The sequence below is a fragment of the Syngnathoides biaculeatus genome, chromosome 6 (genome assembly GCF_019802595.1).
Source record: "Syngnathoides biaculeatus isolate LvHL_M chromosome 6, ASM1980259v1, whole genome shotgun sequence".
In the NCBI taxonomy this organism is placed as follows: Eukaryota; Metazoa; Chordata; class Actinopteri; order Syngnathiformes; family Syngnathidae; genus Syngnathoides; species Syngnathoides biaculeatus.
Genome location: NC_084645.1, coordinates 30,638,833 through 30,658,367, shown reverse-complemented (window position 1 = coordinate 30,658,367; position 19,535 = coordinate 30,638,833). Strand labels below are relative to the sequence as shown.

Genomic DNA, 19,535 nt, shown 5'->3' with positions numbered 1-19,535 from the left:
CAGTAGTTTGAAAGTAATAGCCCATTGGCAAGATATTGGAAAAAAGAAAATAATTATGAACTGGTTCGTTTTGGACCTGTGAACTGAACATTGAACTAGTTTGTGTAGAAAAATGAACTTTGATATGAACACTGATGCTGCATTATTTCACACAATCTATATGGCAGGTTTTTAAAAAAAATGCAACATTTTCTTTTACCAGTATAGTAAAGCCTTGGCTCTCAAACATCCCCAAGTTTCGAACAAATCGGTTTTCCGACGAAAATTTCGCAATTTTTTCTTTTTTTTTTTTCTGCTACTGTTTTCAAATGACAAAATGCCCCAACAAAACCCGGAAACAACATATTGCGTGCGGATAGACCAGCTGGCCCACGACGCGCTTTGTTGTGAATTCCCACGTTGCCGAAAAAACCCGGAAATAGCATAATGCGCGCGGTGCAAGTAGCTGACCCACCCACGGCGCGTTTTGTTATTGTCTATTCGAACGTCTCCTTAAAAAAAACCTGGAAATTACATCGCCCGTGGCGCAAGCAGTTGACTCACCCGCGACGCGTTTTGTTGTCATTTCGAATGCCCCCCCAAAAACAACGGAAATGACATAACATGCGCATGTTATTATTCTGTATAACGCGTGTACCCGTAGTGACTGTTGTTTTTCTTCTCGTCGAAGACTACCGTAACAATCCCCAATCATGGCTCCAAAGAAGGCAAGATGCTTGTTTAAAGTTATTCGGCACTTTTGTTAATAATAAAGTTTACAAGGCTGGGGCCTGAGTCGCCACAGATACAGCAATGCACTCCCAGCCGAGCGTATTCTACTACTAAAGCATACAGTTCATGAAAAAAATAAATATATTTCTTAAATTATTTTATTATGTAAAGTATTTCTACTATGCAGTTTATTATCAGGAAAAGCTAAAAAGAATGCTTTAAAAAGCCAAATTTTTTAGGCTTGTAACACATTATTTCTTTTTCCATTCATTGTAATGGGAAACGTCGATTCGGTTTTCGAACAAATCACTTCTCAAACCGTTTTCTAGAGCGCATTTTGGTCGAGAACAATGGCATCACTGTCTTGGGCAGCTCAACATAGTGGAGCTTTTACTTTGGTAGAGCATTCAATGGTTAAAATTCCCTATATGTAATCAAAAGAGTGGTGCCTTAAGTGCTCGTACTTTTCTTGTTCGCTAGAATTTTGATTTTGTTTCCCTTTCTTTGCTTTGTATTGCAAGCCAATGTTTTAGTTTCAAGTGAGCTTCAGATAAGCCACTGCTCATATCGTACCGTTAAGTGGAAAAGGAATGTACCGATTAAGGTATTGTAAAGGAGAGCCTCAGTTGGCAGTGCACTTGGATCCGTTTACTGAACAGGGTAAACAGCCATGCAAACAGATACAAAAGGACGACATTTGCAAGGACTGTAGTCTAGTCGGGCCTCTGATATCACTCACTAGGCCATCCCTCTTAGTGTCAAACATCCAACACACGTATACAATTGCATACAGTAACTCACAATTTGTGTATTTGACCAAAACATTGTCAGCTGATCTGAACTTTACCATGTGGTGGAAACAAGCCTTGAAAGTCCACTGTTCCGTGTTGCTTTTGTCCTCTGGCAGGAGCGGCGGAGGGCACCTACCTCAGGGCTCCAACCTCTCCATCAGCACGAGCCAGAGTATCAACATTAAGTCTGAGCCCATCTCACCACCGCGGGAGCGCGTCACCCCCTCCGGCTTCCCGCCCCAGCAGCAGCAACAGCAACACGGCCCCGGCCGGCATCAGGAGGGCCTTGGACGCTCGCCCGCCGATAGCCTCAGCTCCTCCTGCAGCTCCTACGACGGCAGCGACCGCGAGGATCACCGGGTGGACTTCCACTCGCCCCTCGGCCTGGGCAGAGCACCGGCGCCCGGCGACAGGGAAAGTCCCTCTGTCAAGCGCCTGCGCATGGATGCGTGGGTGACATAGAGCGGCCGGCGGGAGTGGAGCAGGCAAGAGCAAAGGGTCCTTCTAGCTAATGATATCATTATTCAGCAACCCCCCCCCCACCCCCACCCTTGTTTAGTTTGTAAATGAAGCGCAGGTGCTGACTGTCCAGGCAGGAAGAGCGAGGCGTTCAGAGACAAACACTTTACACTAGATTGTTTGTAGTCATCGGACAATTATATTATGTTGTTGCCGTTTTCGCTGTCGTGCTCACAGAGATGAAAAACGGAGAATGAGGGCCACTGTTTTTGCAGTCGTGCTGTAAAAACTCAACTCATGTACACAAAAGATATGTCAAGAGGCCTCTAATTTATTGACGTGGAGTGGAGGGAGAATTTCAAATGAAGGAATCCATTGCAAAAATGGCGGAGTGTTCGTGTGGCTGTTAAAGGGGACATATTATGGGAAATTGACTTTTTAAAGTGCTTGAACAGCACTCCCCACACTATTAGCAGAGAATTGAAAATGAGTCCTGAAAAAACCAGCGAATAACAATCCCCAACCTTTAAACCACCTTTCCTTTACCTTTATGGAAAATGCTATTGGGTCATTGCGATATGTAAAGATGCTTCTTTTTGAACATAGGAAAGAATAGCACTGTTTTAAATTAATTTGACTGCTCTTTACCGAAGCAATGTCGTGAGATGGCAAGTACAATGAAGAAAACACGTATTTGAACACCCTGCCATGCCCTGCAAGGCCCCCTACAAGAAGACAAGACAGAGAACGCTGATACAGTGACGAAAATAAGTATTTGAACGCCCTGCTATATTGCAAGTTTTCCCACTTAGAAATCTTGGAGGGGTCTGAAATTTTCATGGTAGGTGTATGTCCACTGTGAGAGAGATCATCTAAAAAGAAAAATCCAGAAATCACAATGTATGATTTTTTTTTTTTTTTTTTAAACAATTTATTTGTGTGATACAGCTGCAAATAAGTATTTGAACACATGAGAAAACCAATGTTAATATTTGGTACAGTAGCCTTTGTTTGCAATTACAGAGGTCAAACGTTTCCTTTAGTTGTTCACCAGGTTTGCACTCACTGCAGGAGGGATTTTTGGCCCACTCCTCCGCACAGATGATCTCGAGATCAGACAGGTTTCTGGGTTGTCGCTGAGAAACACGGAGTTTCAGCTCCCTCCAAAGATTTTCTATTGGGTTTAAGTCTGGAGACTGGCTAGGCCACGCCAGAAGCTTGGTATGCTTCTTACGGAGCCACTCCTTGGTTTTCCTGGCTGTGCGCTTAGGGTCATTGTCATGTTTAAAGACCCAGCCACGACCCATCTTCAATGCTCTGACTGGGGGAAAGATGTCGTTCCCCAAAATCTCACAATACATGGCTGCTGTCATTCTCTCCTTAATACAGTGCTGTCGTCCGGTCCCATGGCAGAAAAAGACCCCCAAAACGTGATGTTCCCACCCCCAAGCTTCACATTAGGGATGGTGTTCTTGGAATGGAAGCCATCATTCGTCTTCCTCCAAACACGGTTAGTGGAATTATGACCAAAAAGTTCCATTTTGGTCTCATCTGACCACAAACCTTTCTCCCAAGACTACTCTCGATCATCCAAATGGTCATTGGCAAACTCAAGACGGGCCATGACATGTGCTGGTTTAAGCAGGGAAACCTTCCGTGCCATGCGTGATTTCAAACCATGACGTCTCAGTGTATTACCAACAGTCACCTTGGAAACGGTGGTCCCAGCTCTTTTCAGATCATTAACCAAGTCCTGTGGTCTAGTCCTGGGCTGATTCCTCACCTTTCTAAGGATCATTGAGACCCCACCAGGTGAAATCTTGCATGGGGCTCCACTCCGATTGAAATTGACCGTCATGTTTAGCTTCTTCCATTTTCTAATTATTGCGCCAACAGTGGACCTTTTTTTCACCAAGCTGCTTGGCAGTTTCTCTGTAGCCCTTTCCAGCCGTGTGGACTTGTACAACTTTATGCAGCTAACGGCCTCACACAGTTGCATCTGATTCAGGATAATACATGGAGTGGAGGTGGACTTCTAAAGGCGGACCAACAGGTCTTTGAGGGTCAGAATTCTAGCTGATAAACAGGTGTTCAAATACTTATTTGCAGCTGTATCACACAAATAAATCGTTCAAAAATCACAGATTGTTATTTCTGGATTTTTCTTTTTAGATCTCACACAGTGGACATGCACCTACAATAAAAATTTCGGACCCCTCCATGATTTCTAAGTGGGAGAACTTGCAATATAGCAGGATGTTCAAATACTGATTTTCTTCACTGTATTGCCAATTGTAAGTCTCGTGTGTGAAATGAGTATTTTCCAGAAATGGACTACAAATAGCGTGTACTCCTTCGATTCATGCCATGCTTGTTATATATATTTTTTTGTCAGTCAGGCTGTCGCGAGCAGTGAGAAGGCAGAAGTTATGTTCATGTTGAAATTCAGTGCCCCAAACGTGAAATTGGCGTTGTATTTTCTCATGGCATGAATCCCGCCCCAGGAAATGTTAACATTGTTAGCAATTGTTTAGTAACGTAAGGGTAATTTATTTGCAATTTAATGCTTCCTTTCCATCAGCCTTTTCTTTCGCTTCTGTGCATTTGGGCATCTGCACGTAGAATCGGTGAAATTCATGATTGATTAGCAATAATCTATGATAAATGTGGATTGACGGTTACATCATGGCACCAGAGATAACAAAAGTTTGAAAGTTAAAAAAAAAAAAAAAGAATTTGAAGAGGCCAACTTGTCCAATTGTGTGTGTGTGTGTGTGTGTGTGTGTGTGTGTGTGTGTGTGTGTGCGTGTGTGTGTGTGTAAGCCAGCCATTTGGAATTTTGCCGAATTGTGACAAGCAGACTTCATTTCCATAACACAGGCCGGGTTTCTCACCCGAGACCTGGCAGCCAAATGGGTGAAACGTCGCAATATCGAAGCTAAAAATCTAAGCAGAGCTGCAATGTCGAATGCACAAATCGTCCACTGTAGCTTCTGATGAGCAGCAAATTGTTGGATGTTCGGTGTAGTTTTCGCCTTTTAACCGAAATGTAATTTCGCAATCTTTATGGGAGCGGGGGGGGGGCTTTTCCAGACTCTGGGCTCAAGAACTAGCCACTCCCTAAAGGTATTCTCTTCTCGGCACACCCCTCAGATGAAAAGAGAGTCAAGTGTGGTGTAATTCTTGATTCTCAGGGTGGGGGAAAAAAAAAAAAAGCATACTATGTCTCCTTTAAAGTTCAAAGAGTATGAAATAGGGAAGTGCAATGAAGGTTACCCTGCCCAAGCTTCATTACTAATACAAGCCATCAGTAATACTCGCATTTGTTTAGCGCGTCAAGTCATCTCCGATTGAAACCTTTTCTATTGACAATTGTTGAGTCAAAACCTTTGCTTTTGTAAATAGCCACTTTATTCATGTATTTCGCCAGAGTGCGCACTGCTATGAAGGAGGGGGCCGGGGTTGGGGAGATATATATTTTTGTGGATCAGCACCAGGTTTTCCTGCGGTGAACACTTCGAAAAGGAGCTCACTTGCTGGTCCGTTTTGGGATTTTGGAGCTTTTAGCGGCCAATGAGCTTTTAATTAGTCCTAAATCCACTGCTGTCATGTCATCCACACATTTGACTTTTCGTCTCGGCCAGTGTTCCAGTTTTTGGCCCGAGGCACATATTTTACTTTAGGAAAATCAGACAGACCACCGAACCAAAATGTTCCAAAAGTATACGCACCAAAATAGTCTGTTTATTTATAAGCGTACTAAATCTGGGGCCTGCAGGTTGAACGGAAAGTGAGTTTTCTCTTTGGTGCCGATACAATTTAATTGTACCTTCTGCCAGAATTTAATTTTTCAGCTTGTCCCCGTATGTTGCTGGCGTAAATAGATAAAGATACATTATTTGTAGCAAATAAATCATGAAGTCACAGTGGTTGGGAATCACGGATCTCATGTCATTCCACACGGGTCGCCTGCCACACCCCCTCGACTCGTTTCCCCCGTCTCTGTCTGCACACAAAGGAACCGGCGTCGACACGCCGGACGAACGATCCGCTTTCAGGAAGCGTCGCTCTGCACTGGCCGTGCGCTTCAATCTTCGCAGCATCAGTCCTCAGCATCTATGCAGTTTTGAAGCCCACCGAATCACACACATACGATCCACAAACAGCACTGTGTGAATGGATTTAGAGCACGGACAAGTGTATCAAACAACTAAACTACAAGGTATAATTTATTTGTGGATGCAGTTGATATTGACATCATTTCCGGCTGACAAATCGCGACTTTTTTCGCACGCTTGCAACCCTGCGGTTAATTTGGTGAAGCAACGCTAGCGTTAGCCCACTTGGTTATAAGCCCCGCACTAGCGTTAAACTCTTTCTGTGTACCGAGGCTTATAACCAGGTGCGCTCTGTAGGTCGGGAATTACGGTAACCGTATTAGATATTTAACATTTGAATTCCGCCGCTGGACACTACTGTATGTATGACGCATTCAGTTCAATTTCCGCTGTTGTGGTTTCTCTCACTAATTTCCTCATCGTCACTGCTACCGTTCTGCGACGGCGTCACCAAAAAAATGCCAAAGAAAGCAAAGTGCACTGGTGGAGAATTTGCAATCTGTCAAAATCATCATGTCATACTGTATAGTACATAATATTACATATTTCTATCATCAAGGTCATTGTTCTCCAAATTTTGCGGATCCTTTTACATAATTCCATGATCAGCGGTTCGTCCTAACACATTAACGGCCAACTGTTTGTCAATTTGTTTGAACATTTTGTATCAATTACAAATTATTCCACTTTTTGAGGTGTGTCGGCAGTTACGTTGTATTGGTTGGGGCAAGGGTGGGGAACGTACTCCATTGGTAAAATCAAAAGCAGTGCCAAATTAAACTTTACCATGTTGCGGCCATATTAAATTGCACAGAGAGATCAGTTTATCTTCACCCAAATGTCGGGGGCACCTGCTTCAAATTGCGGATTCTTTGGTCCAATTCCCAAATAAAATTTGCCCAAAATATCCGCGTCAAACCCAAATGCCCAACTTCCTGTGCAACCTTTTTGTGCCTCTTCCTAGGATAGCCCAGTACACCCAATTTCACCTAGATCAGTGCAACTGGTGTTGGGGGCTCATTTTTTTTTTTGCCTGCTTGCAAGAGAATTTTTGGGGCTTGTCTTCTGGACCCCTAAAGTCCACAAACACTTGCCAATATACTATAAACAAGTTCTCAGCACGTTGAGGCTCCTCAAAAGGCGATATAGCCATCGGTAGGAACGGCGATAGACTGTTTTCGACCACGTGACTACACCTGGCCGTGTTGGATGGGTTCACTCTACTGACGCGCCGTTCACTCTCATGAGTTACACAAATCTTTGTACAAACTGTTAAAAGTGACGCATGATGGCTAAAATTACTTTAGAACACATTCAACGTAGTTATGAGTTGCCTTCAGACTTAATGTCCGCCATGCTCATATTCTCATTGCAGGCACGTCCAAGATCCTCTAACGTACAGAGAACTCACTCCGCATAGAAACTGAATGATCCTCGCAGGTCAAGAGGTGTCATGTGACGCTTTTTCTTTTAAAACATTTTAATGAACAGCATCCTGAAATAATCATATTTTTAACTAACTTATTTATCTTACGAAATAACAAATCTTTCAACGAAAGACATTGCACCCCATATGCCTTGGAGAAACACAAACGGAGCGCACAACTGTAGGCGTCGGTAACCTATCCAGACATCGTCCACTATCTCCTCTTCTCGACAAGCGCTTATGCCGTGGACCAACTAAAGAATTACAAAGGTCTGGAGGCCTACAACCAATTCAGTGGCTGGGTCAGGCCCATGCATTGTAAGCAACCTGGGTCTCCACACCGCTAAGGTTAGTGTACCGTGTGATTATAGTCAGCGTTGTGTTAAATTATGTTGATTATACCAACGAAAGAGGTGTAGCTTATTCTTTTCATTTTTGTTACCGAGAAGGAGAGCAAGAGGTTCAACTGGGATGAGCCCCAAGTGAAGCCCGCGCCTTTTTCTGCACTTCCACAGCTACATTTTTAACTCAACTCACGAAACCGCTAGCGGTGCGGTAACTCGTTTTTGCAAACTTATTATAATGAAACAGAAAATGCAGATTTTGGAGGCACGCGTTGTATTCACACATGAGTATTGTGCTTGGCTGCTACATCGGCTCTGCTAAAAGGAGACAGCCACAGTTGTCGCCGTTTGGTCGCTAACTGCTCCGTTCTCTCGCACTGGTTCTTGATCACAACTGTCAGTCGGAAGAAAGACGCTTTACGACGCCCACTTTCGTTTGAGCAACCGATAACATAGCAGTGCGCCCACATTCATACGCCTTTTTGAAATGACTCCTTCTCGTTCGTTACTTGTGTTTAGTGTTTACGCGAATTCACCAAACCAAGATGGCGCCCGCGTTCTAAATCGGAAAGGTGTGTGACGTCAGTCGAAAACAGTCTATGCCAATTCCGACAAGCCCAAAAAGCAATTAATTCACAACTGATGTATTTTTTTCCCATACATTAAGCGTAGTCAGTGATATCCCTTTGCTGCTTTGAACTATATAGAGCAGCTGAAAATAGCAATAATAAAGTGAGTCCCAACATAGCCACAAAAACCATTGCCATGCCATTTTACTCTTATCAGGGAATTTTCTAGTATCTACCGTATATGCACACGTCGGAGATGCCTTATCCCAAAGATAGACGACGGCGCTCTCCGTAAAAAGCCACACCGCACGTATCGAGACGAAGGAAAAGCACAAGGCCAATGCACTGCGACGCACGCTTGCTCCTCTCAATGACGAATGTGGAAGGAATCACACTTTGCTTTGCTTGCTGGCTCAGAAACGTGTGTTGTTTTTATTTTATTTTATTTTGTCTGCTCAGTGTTTGTAGTTCCAATTGGTTGAGTTAACTAGTAAAGGAAGCTGTTTTCTCGGTTTGACTGCTCAGACCGTTTTGGCGGCACAAGCTGGACTTTGTTGCCAAAAATGAAGTTATTTGGTCTTTTCCAAAAAAAAAAAAAAAAAATTAAAAAAAGGAGAGAAATAAATGTTAAGTTAAACTGCGTTTTATTTTATTTTCCTCCTATTATAAAGAAATATCAAGTGAACTTTGTATGGAACAATTGAAATTCTATGCTATTAGATATTTGTTGTACAAAATTTGTATTTTTTAGAAAAGTACAATAATTGGCTTTTAATGTGTTATTTAGGTTCTAGCTTTCTCTTACTGTGTATATACATGCATAGAAAAAAAAAATGACAAACGCTGACACGGCATTTGTTGTTGTGAAGTCACACACACACACAGTAGCAAACTTGGTTTTAACATCGTGTATGTTCAGTCTGGACATGATGTCTAATTCATCTTTGACGTGCCCATTAAATGCATTTATTGGCCTGAAGCGCAGTTATTCTGTGTACTCGTGAAACTGCATCCACAAACATCACATATTTTTAAATTCAATTATTCACTTTTGCATGAGTAAAAATTAGTTAACGTTTGTGCTGTTTGGATGAAAAAAAAAAAAAAAGGTAACCGTTCTAATGCTGTTCCAAAATTGCAGGTACATCTTAATGTAGTAGTTTGATTCACTAAAGAGATTGAAATATTTGGTTTTAATTTATTTATGTAAAGTTTTCATAACTGTTATTTTAACCTAATAAAATAAATAATGGTATTCAAGAAAGAAATTTTGTTAAAAGTATTTTCCTTTAGTTTTATTAATCTGTACAATATAAAAGTTACGTTTTTTTATTTAATTATTTAAATGAACATTTAACCAATATTGTTATCTATTGAGGAAAATACTTAAATTCAAAACATGTAATTCTGAAATTTGTTTGTATTTGCCTTTAAATATTACCTTCCTTTAACGTGACATAAGGCTATTTTTAAACTAACTTAAAATCCACTTCAGGTAAATAAGTAAATGTATTATTTATTTTCACTTATTAAAATTCTAGACTTTCAATGCTATGCCCATTTGTGATTGACAGTCAACAATCCAAACTTCAACTCTATAAAAGTACTGTATGTAACAAAAATGTTACGATTTTATCAAATGTTTAAATGAAATCAATACCTCCGTTTTTTATACATTGGTTAAGGCAAAGTGTACCTAATCCTTTGGCCGTCAAACATTCCCATGTGTGCATGCGAGTCACTTCGGTGTACTTTCACTCTGCGGCCTGCTAGTGGCGCTGCGATACCTCCAACCTGCCTTTTGCCCTGTGGATTCGTGTCGAAGAAGAGCAGAACGGTCGAGGTTATAAAGGTTATAAACGGGTTGTAGTTCCACCTTCCGGCCTCCGAGCGACGCTGTGGCACCGTGAATATTTGTCCCCTACTTGCACACTAAATTGATGACGTCGAAAAAGAAAGGATACGAGTGGTCACGTCAAGAAAACGAAATAATAAACCATTGAACTTGTGATTGAGTTGATTTTTAATGCTCTGAATCCAAAAAATGAACGATGATCCACTTTGAGAACAATGCATGTTAATGACTTAATGTCTTTTAACTATTTATTCTAGAACATATTACTCCAGCATACGTTGAGGCCACGTGAACAGGTAATTAAATCATTTCTACACTTTTAATGTGCAGTGCTTAGTGCCATTTACATGGATACATAAATCAAATATGGACGAACAAAAAGGCTCGTAGAAAAATGTATGGATGAGGCCTGTGTAAAAACTGTGCCAAACAAATATGTACATTCATCTGCGAAGACACGCTATGGCTACCCCTAACGGGACAAGTCGAAAGAAACGTACTCATTAGGGGATAAAAATAACAACAAAACAAAACAAACAAGCTCGTTGCCATAAGCTTGCAGGGATTTCCAACCTTCGATCGGAAACGGTATTAGGAAGGTTTTCAGAAAGGAAAATTAGGTATTTGTAGAATTAGGGGTCACAATTTGAATAGTTTGAAATCAACATGATGGATGAATTGTAATTATACATTTTTAAAATAAATTTAACTTTAACCTGACTTGCGGTTCCATAAGACGCACAAAGATGATGTTGCCGCAGTTGTATTTCTTTAAATTCAACACGAGGATGCAAAGCAGAAGAAAGAAAATGGGTTGATTTTGGTCCGTCGTGTATCGAACATGTTAAAACTTCTATTTCGTGCTACCAGGTGCGTGTTCGTGACTCGCAGTTCTTCCGAGCAGCTTACTGTGCTGCGGGTGGGAACGGGTCCAGTGTGCATGTGTAGAGTAACCAAGTGGGCTTTAGGCCTTGTTTGAGTTGCGGGAGAAGGGGCTACGGGCCACCTGCCGGAGGGGCTTGCCCTGTTCCAATCCTCCCAAATCCCGCCTTTCAACCGGGAGCCAAGCCGGGATTCTTTCGCGGGGGCCTGATCCACCGTTAAGACCTGGGCAAATATTGAACAAGCTCGGGCCCAGACTCAAACGCATCTGTTGTCATACAGTCTCCACTGTACTGGCGACGTCGACCGAAGAGAGACACAGTTGAACACCGGCGGGTCTGTCGCATTCACGCTATGTGTGGCTAGGGAAAGACATAGTATATACTTTGCAAACACAAATGATAAGTAAACAAAGATGGGAGGGGAATGGTGGGGGCCGTGTGGTGCTGGGAACTCAGTTTGGTAGGCTTGAAGTGACCGAGTGAATTGCCAACGTTTCATATGGCGCCGTCTTGTTGCGCTAGACGTCCAGCGGTGTCTCTGGCTAGTTGCGAGGGGGAGTTTCTCGAGGCAAGCAGGACTACAGACACAAACACAAAGGAAAAAAATGCAATCCAACTTTAACATTTCCCTCCTAGGAAAAATGTCTCAAGTTCTCAAACTGGGCTTTGGGGACCTCCAGGAGCCCATGGACCATAGCTTGAGACTCTGCAACATAGTTTGCAACGTATGATTGTCCAATCCATTTTTTTTTTTTCAACTGCACATAATACTAACTATAGACACTTTTGGCACAGTGTACGACTGGTTAGCGTGCCTGCCGTACAGTTCTGAAATACGGGGCTCAAAACCCGCCCCAGCCTGTGTGGAATTTGGATGTTCTCCTCGTGCCTGTGTGGCTTCTTTCCAGGCACGACGGTTTTCTCCCACATCCCAAAAAAATGTGCATGGTCGTGTAATTGAAGACTAAAAAGCCTGTAGGTGTGTAAGTGATAGGAAATGGTTGTTTTATGTGCCCTGCAATTGTCTGGCAACCAGTTCAGGGTGCACTCCCCCCTCGTGCCAGAAGATACCTGGGATATGCTCCAGGATTCCCATGACCCTTGTGAGGATAGGTGGTTAAAAAAATGCATGGATGGTAACTACCTACAAATGGAGACAGGTGCACAAGTACAAAAAACTGAACAAATCATTTACTCCTCGCTACCTTGGGTTTCAGATAGTTAAAAGTTCTAATATGATTGTGATGATAATAATGGGCTTGGAAGTGTACTATGAAAACAATAGAACAAAAGTGGTAGAGGTGACACACTTTGTCCTGGTTGATGATAGCAACGCGACAAGATTTCCCAAAAAAGATGTTCTTCCGAATCTGTTTAGAACGGCAACTTCAACCTGAGTCCCATGCCGCATGAATTTTGAAAATTGGATGATGAAAATCTGTAGCTGGTTTAAAAAACAAAACAAAAAACATCAGACTAGAATAAATTAAAAAAAACATCACTGATTATTATATATCCTCAATTCTTTTTTTTCTGCTACTCAGGGAACTTCCTCTCCGATTTCAGTTAAAAATATCCACCAATAAATCAATAAAATATGTGCCAGCAGGATTTTAATTTGAAATGCCACAGAAAACAGGATTTTAATTTGAAATGTATTGTGATCACTTTTTCAATAGGTGTATTTCAGTGTAACTTTTCAATCAACCGGCTACAATTCGCTGTTTGAAATTCACCGTCTGTGCCATCAGGCAGGGTTACTTCAGGTCAGAACCGAACACCCAGCCAATCGCAGTTACGCTTTCTGAGTATGTGATGTCACGTGACTAATAAAGCGTAACTGCGATTGGCTGGGTGCTCTGCCTGGTGGCATAGACGGTCAATTTTGTATAGCGAATTGTCGCCAGTTGAATTGTTAACATTGAAAAGTTACTCTGAAATACAACTATTGAAAATGTGATCACTTTACATTTCAGATTCAAATCGTGTTTTCCTGTGCCATTTCAAATTAAAATCCTGGTGGCACATATTTACTTCCATAGATTATTAACCCATTATGGACAGGGTGGCAATTTTTTGCCTCATTGAGATAAAAGTCTCTTAACAGGCCACGATGCAGGAAACAACACTTCTTTTTTGTTTATGGTTAAGTTATATGATAACTACTAATTTATAATCTCGTCCCAAAAATGGGACGCTGCCCGCGTGAGGGTACTTGGGTTTTCTTAGTAGATCGTCCCAAAAAACAGAATCAGAATCAGATTAAAACACTTAAATATTTTGATATACTGAAGGATATAATGTGTGAAAATCATGATGTGGTGATGAAATGGGACGCTGCACACGAATGGGTTAAGTTGACGTGATTACTGGAACAATTTCAGAGGGTGTAAAAGTGCTGTCCCATGAAAATGAATATTAAAATATTGCAGACACAAAAATGCGATGGGTGTACTTCAGTGTGATACTGTATCTCAGTCCTGAATACATTGTGCAACATGGCAAAATGAATAAATAAAAGGTTTCTCAAGTGTTTGTTATGAAAATTAAAATGTTCTCCAAACCATTGCCCCTGCCGTTAACTGAGGTGTTATGCAACAATTTGATTATTTCTGTGACAACCTGTCGGGTCGTGATGGTCCACCAGATTCCCGAAATTGATTCTGTTTCGGCTCAGTGAAGGGATCACTTGATCACGCCGCACTCGTCTCAGCTCTGAAGCGCAGCTGTTGCATTCTCCCGTGAGTTGAAACTCGCCTCGCAAGACAGGTACGGCCAGTTTCACCCACTTGGGCCACTCCCACCATTGACCAACCTCTCACGGGCACGTTTTTGACACGCATCCTCCTTTAAATCAAAGACATGATATGGTTGGGCCGCCTGATTGAAAGCGACTTGGACTTTGGAACCTTAGTCGGCAGAAAAGGTAGCTTGTTTTTTAATTTAAGTACGCTCAGCTGAATACATTTATGCAGAATATATTTTAACTCCGGCTCTCTGGCCATATGATTTATCATGACTAATATTTCTTTCTCTACCGTGGACATAGTCTCATTTTTTTTTTTTTTTTATTTGAACACATGAGTTTTCTTTTATGTCACAACTTTAGCTGCTTTACATTGTAATTTCGCCTGTAAGCCAACAAGACAGCTCCAATTCATTTAATTGGCTCATGGAGATTGTTAGAATGTCACGTCGGAGGTCAAAATGTGAGTCACACGTAAATATGTTTAATTTGGTAGTCATCTTTTAAGCCAGTTTTTTTTGTTTTGACGGTGCATATTTCAAGTCGGTGATATCTACTCTTTAATTCCAAAGGAACTCCTCAAAATGGACATCAGGAGAAAAAAGATACTGGACAACATTCGGGTCAAAACAAAGCTGATGAATTTTATGAAGCCTAGTAAGAAGTCACTCGAAAAGCAGAAAAAGAAAGCAGCCATCAGGCGCAGCATATCCGTACCGAATCTGAGGATCGAGGGCGATGAAGCTCTTCTGCCGATGAGCGCCTTGCCCACAACGTCTGAGGCCACAGTTTTTGGCAGTTTCCAGTTGAGCGATAGCGATTCTGTTGCTAGCGGCTCCATCCCGGATGGCGCAACAGGATTGGACAAAGACATTTTACACAGTGTTCCCTCAGACATTGTCTGTAATAGAAGTTCTTCGCCATTTAACATCCCAAATGTCTACGGGGAACTTAATAGTGACGCGAACTCGAGCACCAAGAAGAGGGCAAACACACCCGTAGACCAAGCCCAGAGGAAAGGTCCTATTTTTAATTTTGATCCTCTATCAGTCCCAAAATCAGGTTTCACCAAAGCCCGAGCCAATTCACCGAGAACAAATTCTGCAAAGGGTTCTGAACAATCTTGGATGTCGGAGGATATCGCAGCGGAGAGAGCAATGATCAGTGAAGCCCTGGCCAGAGCAAACTCAATGGGAGAGCAAACAAATTACAGCCCGCGTCTTAAGAACGCACACAGCAGTCAGGACAGGCCGCCGTCTGGAAAACGGAGTCTGTATGAACACAGAGAAAAGACTCCTCAGACATCAGATACTCTCGGTATACCTCTGGACAGCGCAGAAGGCGGCAGCGAGGACTGTTGGTCCGGTGAGGACCAGGTGCCCACGAGTTGGTTGCCGGACACCGAGGGACTGGACCCGGATATTGTGCTTTCCATTACAAATGACTACAGCATTGAAGAATCGTCACTGGAAGGAGGGACGCAGGAGGAAATTGAGGTCAGTCTGATACATATTCATAGGTAAAGTAGTTAGACCTGTAATTATTTCTGGTGTCAGTGAAGACTGGTACAAAACTGACTGAAACATAAACTGTTTTGTTCTAGTTAAGTGCAAATGTGGAAGAAGTTATTTTTGGTCCCCACAGGTTAAAGGGCCACTGTCATGAAATGCATGATTTTTAGTATGTTATTAATGAAAAAACAGCAGCCGGCATGGACCCATGCTTTTTTTTTCACCACAAAAGACGATTTTGACGTATACGGCTTTTTGTAAATCCCGCCATGAAAATCCTCTCAAGGGATTTGTTTTCGAGAAGAAGCAGGAAGTGAGGTAAAGGACAGAGGCGCCCCCAAGTGGACTCGTTTGTTTCCATTAGTAGTTTTACCTCTGGGAAGGTAGCTTGTTGTTCCTTCATTTTAGCTAAAATGACGGCTCGTTGTATTGCTGGATATTGCTCGAACACTCGGGAGGATGGATTGGGTCTTCACACTTTTCCAAAAGACCCAGCTCCTTATGATAAAGGACGAGAGCTTCGTGGGTTCTAAATGACAAGTAGGTGTGTATACAGCTACTAAAAAAAAAATAATTGTTTGGGGGGGACCACGTAATCCGTCTCTCATAACATAACAAAAGATCCGCGTACGTATGACAGTTGGCCGTTGATCTTTTGTTACGTTATGAGAGACCGATTACGTGGTTCCCCCCAAAAATATATATATTTTTTTAGTAGCTGTTTGACCGTGATCCGCATATCATCTAAATATGGCTCTTAAGAATAGGGTAATATTGCCCCGGTAACTTCACTCGGTTGTTGTCTTCTTCTTCTGTTAGAAGGGGCGTGTTCGTCTCCCACAGTTGGGGCCACAGCGTGTGTTCAATGGCGAATGTCCAGGGTGACCTCACGGACAATAAATGCAGCCAATATGGCGACCACTTGGATGTCGACTGACACTTCCGCTACTTTGCGCTTGGGTGACGTGCTCTCTGCTCATATTTATCTTTTCGTGTAGACATTGAAGTGAATAATGTTATGTATTTTTCATTACCATATCTATTTTAGAATGTTTATAGGGATGACACTTGACCTTTAAAGAGCAGTAGAGCATCATTATCCCTACAGGGTAGAACAAAATCCTCCGTAGCCTGGTCGCATCAATCGCGAGTGGGTTAGGTGATTAGATTTGCTGGTTAAAAATCTGACACGGAATATATTGCCACTCCATTCATCGGGCATCACTCCATCCAGTAAACGCAGACTTGCGGTTTTGCACCTCGCCAGCTGCGAGATGCACTTGTTAAGAAGTGTCCTTGGTATGCTAATGTTTTCTTTTGCGCTTTCTTTTCATATAATCCCATCATATTCACTGGAGGTTTGTTCTTAATGCGTGCGTTATGCAGGTTGCCACCTAATATAAACAAAGTTAGGAGTCAGTGTCAAGTCAAGTCACCACCTGGGATTTTGATTATACCGTCGGAACTAAGACTATCCTATCTTTTCACTCTCATTTTCCTCACGGAATCAGATAGCTTCACATTGGGATCAATCCTCTTCAAGATGTTGATTAAAAAGCTCATGTGAATTACATATCTGCCGAAACAAACGTAGCGTAAAGGCGCAGCTTGGATCAGACGTCATTGATATAGGCGGAATAACGATGTATTCGCAAACTGTCGATCCAAAAGGTCCCAAAATCTACTGCATCTGGTTTATGGTTAATTTAAACTGCAGCGAAAGCTTTGGCTGTTAAATATTGTCTTAATGTGTTCCATAAGAGGCACATAGACCCAGAAGTATAGTGATGTTGGTTAGCTGGATCACTTCAAGTCAGTTTAAAAATGGACCTTTTTGAAAGTAGCTTGTTTCCATATTCCACTATGCATTTTTTTTTTGTGTGTGGACTGTTTCAGTTATTTAGTGACTGAATACAAAATGATATCTGTGGTGGTTTGTATAAAAAAATAAAATAAAAAAAAAACCCACTTCTCGGGCATTTCTAAGGGTTGTTTTCACGTGACGTCACCCATTGTGCTGCCTTGATCTGCGGCCATTTTCGATCCCTGAGCTCCGTAACTCATTCATACGCAAGGTGGACGACATTATGTTTCTAAATGCATTTATTGAAGACGCGACCGACAGCACAGCAAGCCCAGACTGACTATTAGGCTACCCTGGCATACACACATCATGGGACTCAGGACTGCCTTACAAAGGCGGAGTATTTTGCCCTTGATCTTTTACTCTATGTGACAAAAATCACAAAGGAGGAGCACTTACCTGTATGCTAACATGGAAAATGAAAGGTAGTGAAGTATTATTTTTTTAATATCGAGGCAAACTCCATTTGTTCCATTTTTTTTTTTTCCCAAAAAGTAAAACCAGTATATTAGTTCACCACAAGCAAAGCGAAATGTTTATTATTTGTTTAAAATTTGATGACAATGGCAGAAAGACAAAAGAATAAACAAATCCAGTATTTCACAAAATTCTCGAATCTTTCAAGTGACGAACAAAAAAAGGATCTTAACTATAACGTTGGCCTTCTGAAAAGAGTATCGATTAAGCTTGTTAGCTTAGCTCGGCGACACATCAGCACGATGGAGATTGAGACCGGGCAGCGGGATAGCCGCGTCGGGGAATCGTCCACAAAGCCAAATCTCCGTGAAGCACAGAGCCGCAGAACGTCCAAAGTTTTTCGGCGGAAGTGTTAGACCATGTCCCCATTTATGCAGCCGGACTTGTGTACCGGATCATGAGGTTTTGAAGAGCGTGCCGACTAGCAACTCCGGAAAAAGCTTCAGCGAATTGGCAAGAGTTGTCGAAAAAAAACTCAGTTAACAGGTCCTCTATTGTGTACTTGAGTCCCGAGACGCTCGTGAAACAAACAGTAACCGAGAGTATTTCGTAGACTTCCACATTGTGTACGCGTTAGGTAGGGAGGTTAAATGGCGGCGCGCAGTCATTCAGCAAAAAAGTGAAAACAACCCATGGAATTGGTTAAATATGGCGAAGAGAACGACCCGGCATTGTTACAGCACTATGCAAAACATTTGTGTGCCATTCGTAATCACAATATGTTCAGTGTGCTGGTATCGCTGTAAACTTGGCAACTCCGCTTCTTGGGCGATGCAAGGGACCGACTTAGTGCTGCAGGTCCACACTTTAGAGCAGGGGTGTCAAACTCGTTTTTGTCACGAGCCACAGTCTATTATTTATTTGTTTATTCACATTATTACTGTGAAACCATAAAAATCTTTCACTGCCTCATCATATTTACACATGAAATTTCTGAACTAGTTTTGGAGTCAAGGGTAATGGGTTTTCCAACTATGGTTGTTTGGTAACACAAAAATGCTTTTAATAGATCACCGTTATCATTCATGTCATGACAATTTGAGATTTTGGGACAGATTTTAACAAAAATCATGTCAGTTGATACACATGATTTGCCTCCGCAGGCCACATAAAATCATGCGGCGGGCCGGATCTGGCCCCTGGGCCTTGAGTTTGACACCAGTGCTTTAGAGGGTTTCAAACGTCACTTTGCATTGAGTTCATTTACTTCTGAGATGTATGAGTTGTATTCTCTGAAATCATATTCACTTGATCTAAATACAGATGTATAGCGAACCGTGTGAATTCTTTGAGGAAAGTCTTCAAGATCTACTAGAAAACCCAGTGAGTGCCCACTTGACTGTTTTTGCCAAAATGGCTTTTTCAAATAACCTGAAATGGACAAATAAAATTGTCAACGGCGTTCCCTGGGGTGATGTGCAGGTTTTGACAACAGGTTCCGACGTCCAAGTCCCGGCTCCGGTCCAGAGGTACCTGCTTTGCATCAACTTGAAACATGGACAAAACCTGGTGATCCGTGACAAACGAGGTGGGTGGACGCTACTCGGACATTTTGGTGATTGCCGTACATGCCGTACTCGGATCTTGATTGTTCAACTCTCGTCACTGTACTTTCTCGTAGAATGTCGTTTCATGCTTTGTTTTTGGGCCAATCAGATCCTTTTGAAAGTGGATCACACGGGTCACAAGTTTATGAACGCAAAATGGGACGTGGCTGGTAATTACCAGGGAGGATGCATCTTTTTTTTTTTTTTAAGGCTTGTGGTGGTGTGCAGCCAAC

General features: G+C 42.1%; 2 protein-coding genes across 14 annotated transcripts in view; both read left to right on the top strand.

Annotated features, from left to right (window-relative positions):
* The window catches only part of mef2aa (myocyte enhancer factor 2aa), an 89,201-nt gene extending 87,234 nt beyond the window's left edge, over window positions 1-1,967 (top strand). For all 4 annotated transcript variants that reach the window (XM_061823947.1, XM_061823943.1, XM_061823946.1 and 1 more), the window contains one exon: window positions 1,619-1,967. In XM_061823947.1, the coding sequence (XP_061679931.1) occupies window positions 1,619-1,964 (346 nt within the window). In that variant the 3' untranslated portion in view covers window positions 1,965-1,967. The remainder of the gene's footprint in view (window positions 1-1,618) is intronic.
* A 5,761-nt stretch (window positions 1,968-7,728) lies between these two features.
* The window catches only part of mctp2a (multiple C2 domains, transmembrane 2a), a 64,703-nt gene continuing 52,896 nt past the window's right edge, over window positions 7,729-19,535 (top strand). The window contains exons 1-7 of one of the 10 annotated variants that reach the window (XM_061823932.1): window positions 7,729-7,853; window positions 10,531-10,569; window positions 13,805-13,926; window positions 14,018-14,083; window positions 14,476-15,399; window positions 19,019-19,078; window positions 19,178-19,283. In XM_061823932.1, coding sequence (XP_061679916.1) covers window positions 14,488-15,399; window positions 19,019-19,078; window positions 19,178-19,283 — 1,078 coding nt within the window. In that variant the 5' untranslated portion in view covers window positions 7,729-7,853; window positions 10,531-10,569; window positions 13,805-13,926; window positions 14,018-14,083; window positions 14,476-14,487. Of the gene's footprint in view, window positions 7,854-9,889; window positions 10,570-13,804; window positions 13,927-14,017; window positions 14,084-14,475; window positions 15,400-19,018; window positions 19,079-19,177; window positions 19,284-19,535 lie in introns of those variants that run through there. The other 9 variants (XM_061823941.1, XM_061823940.1, XM_061823939.1 and 6 more) reach the window with 9 other exon arrangements.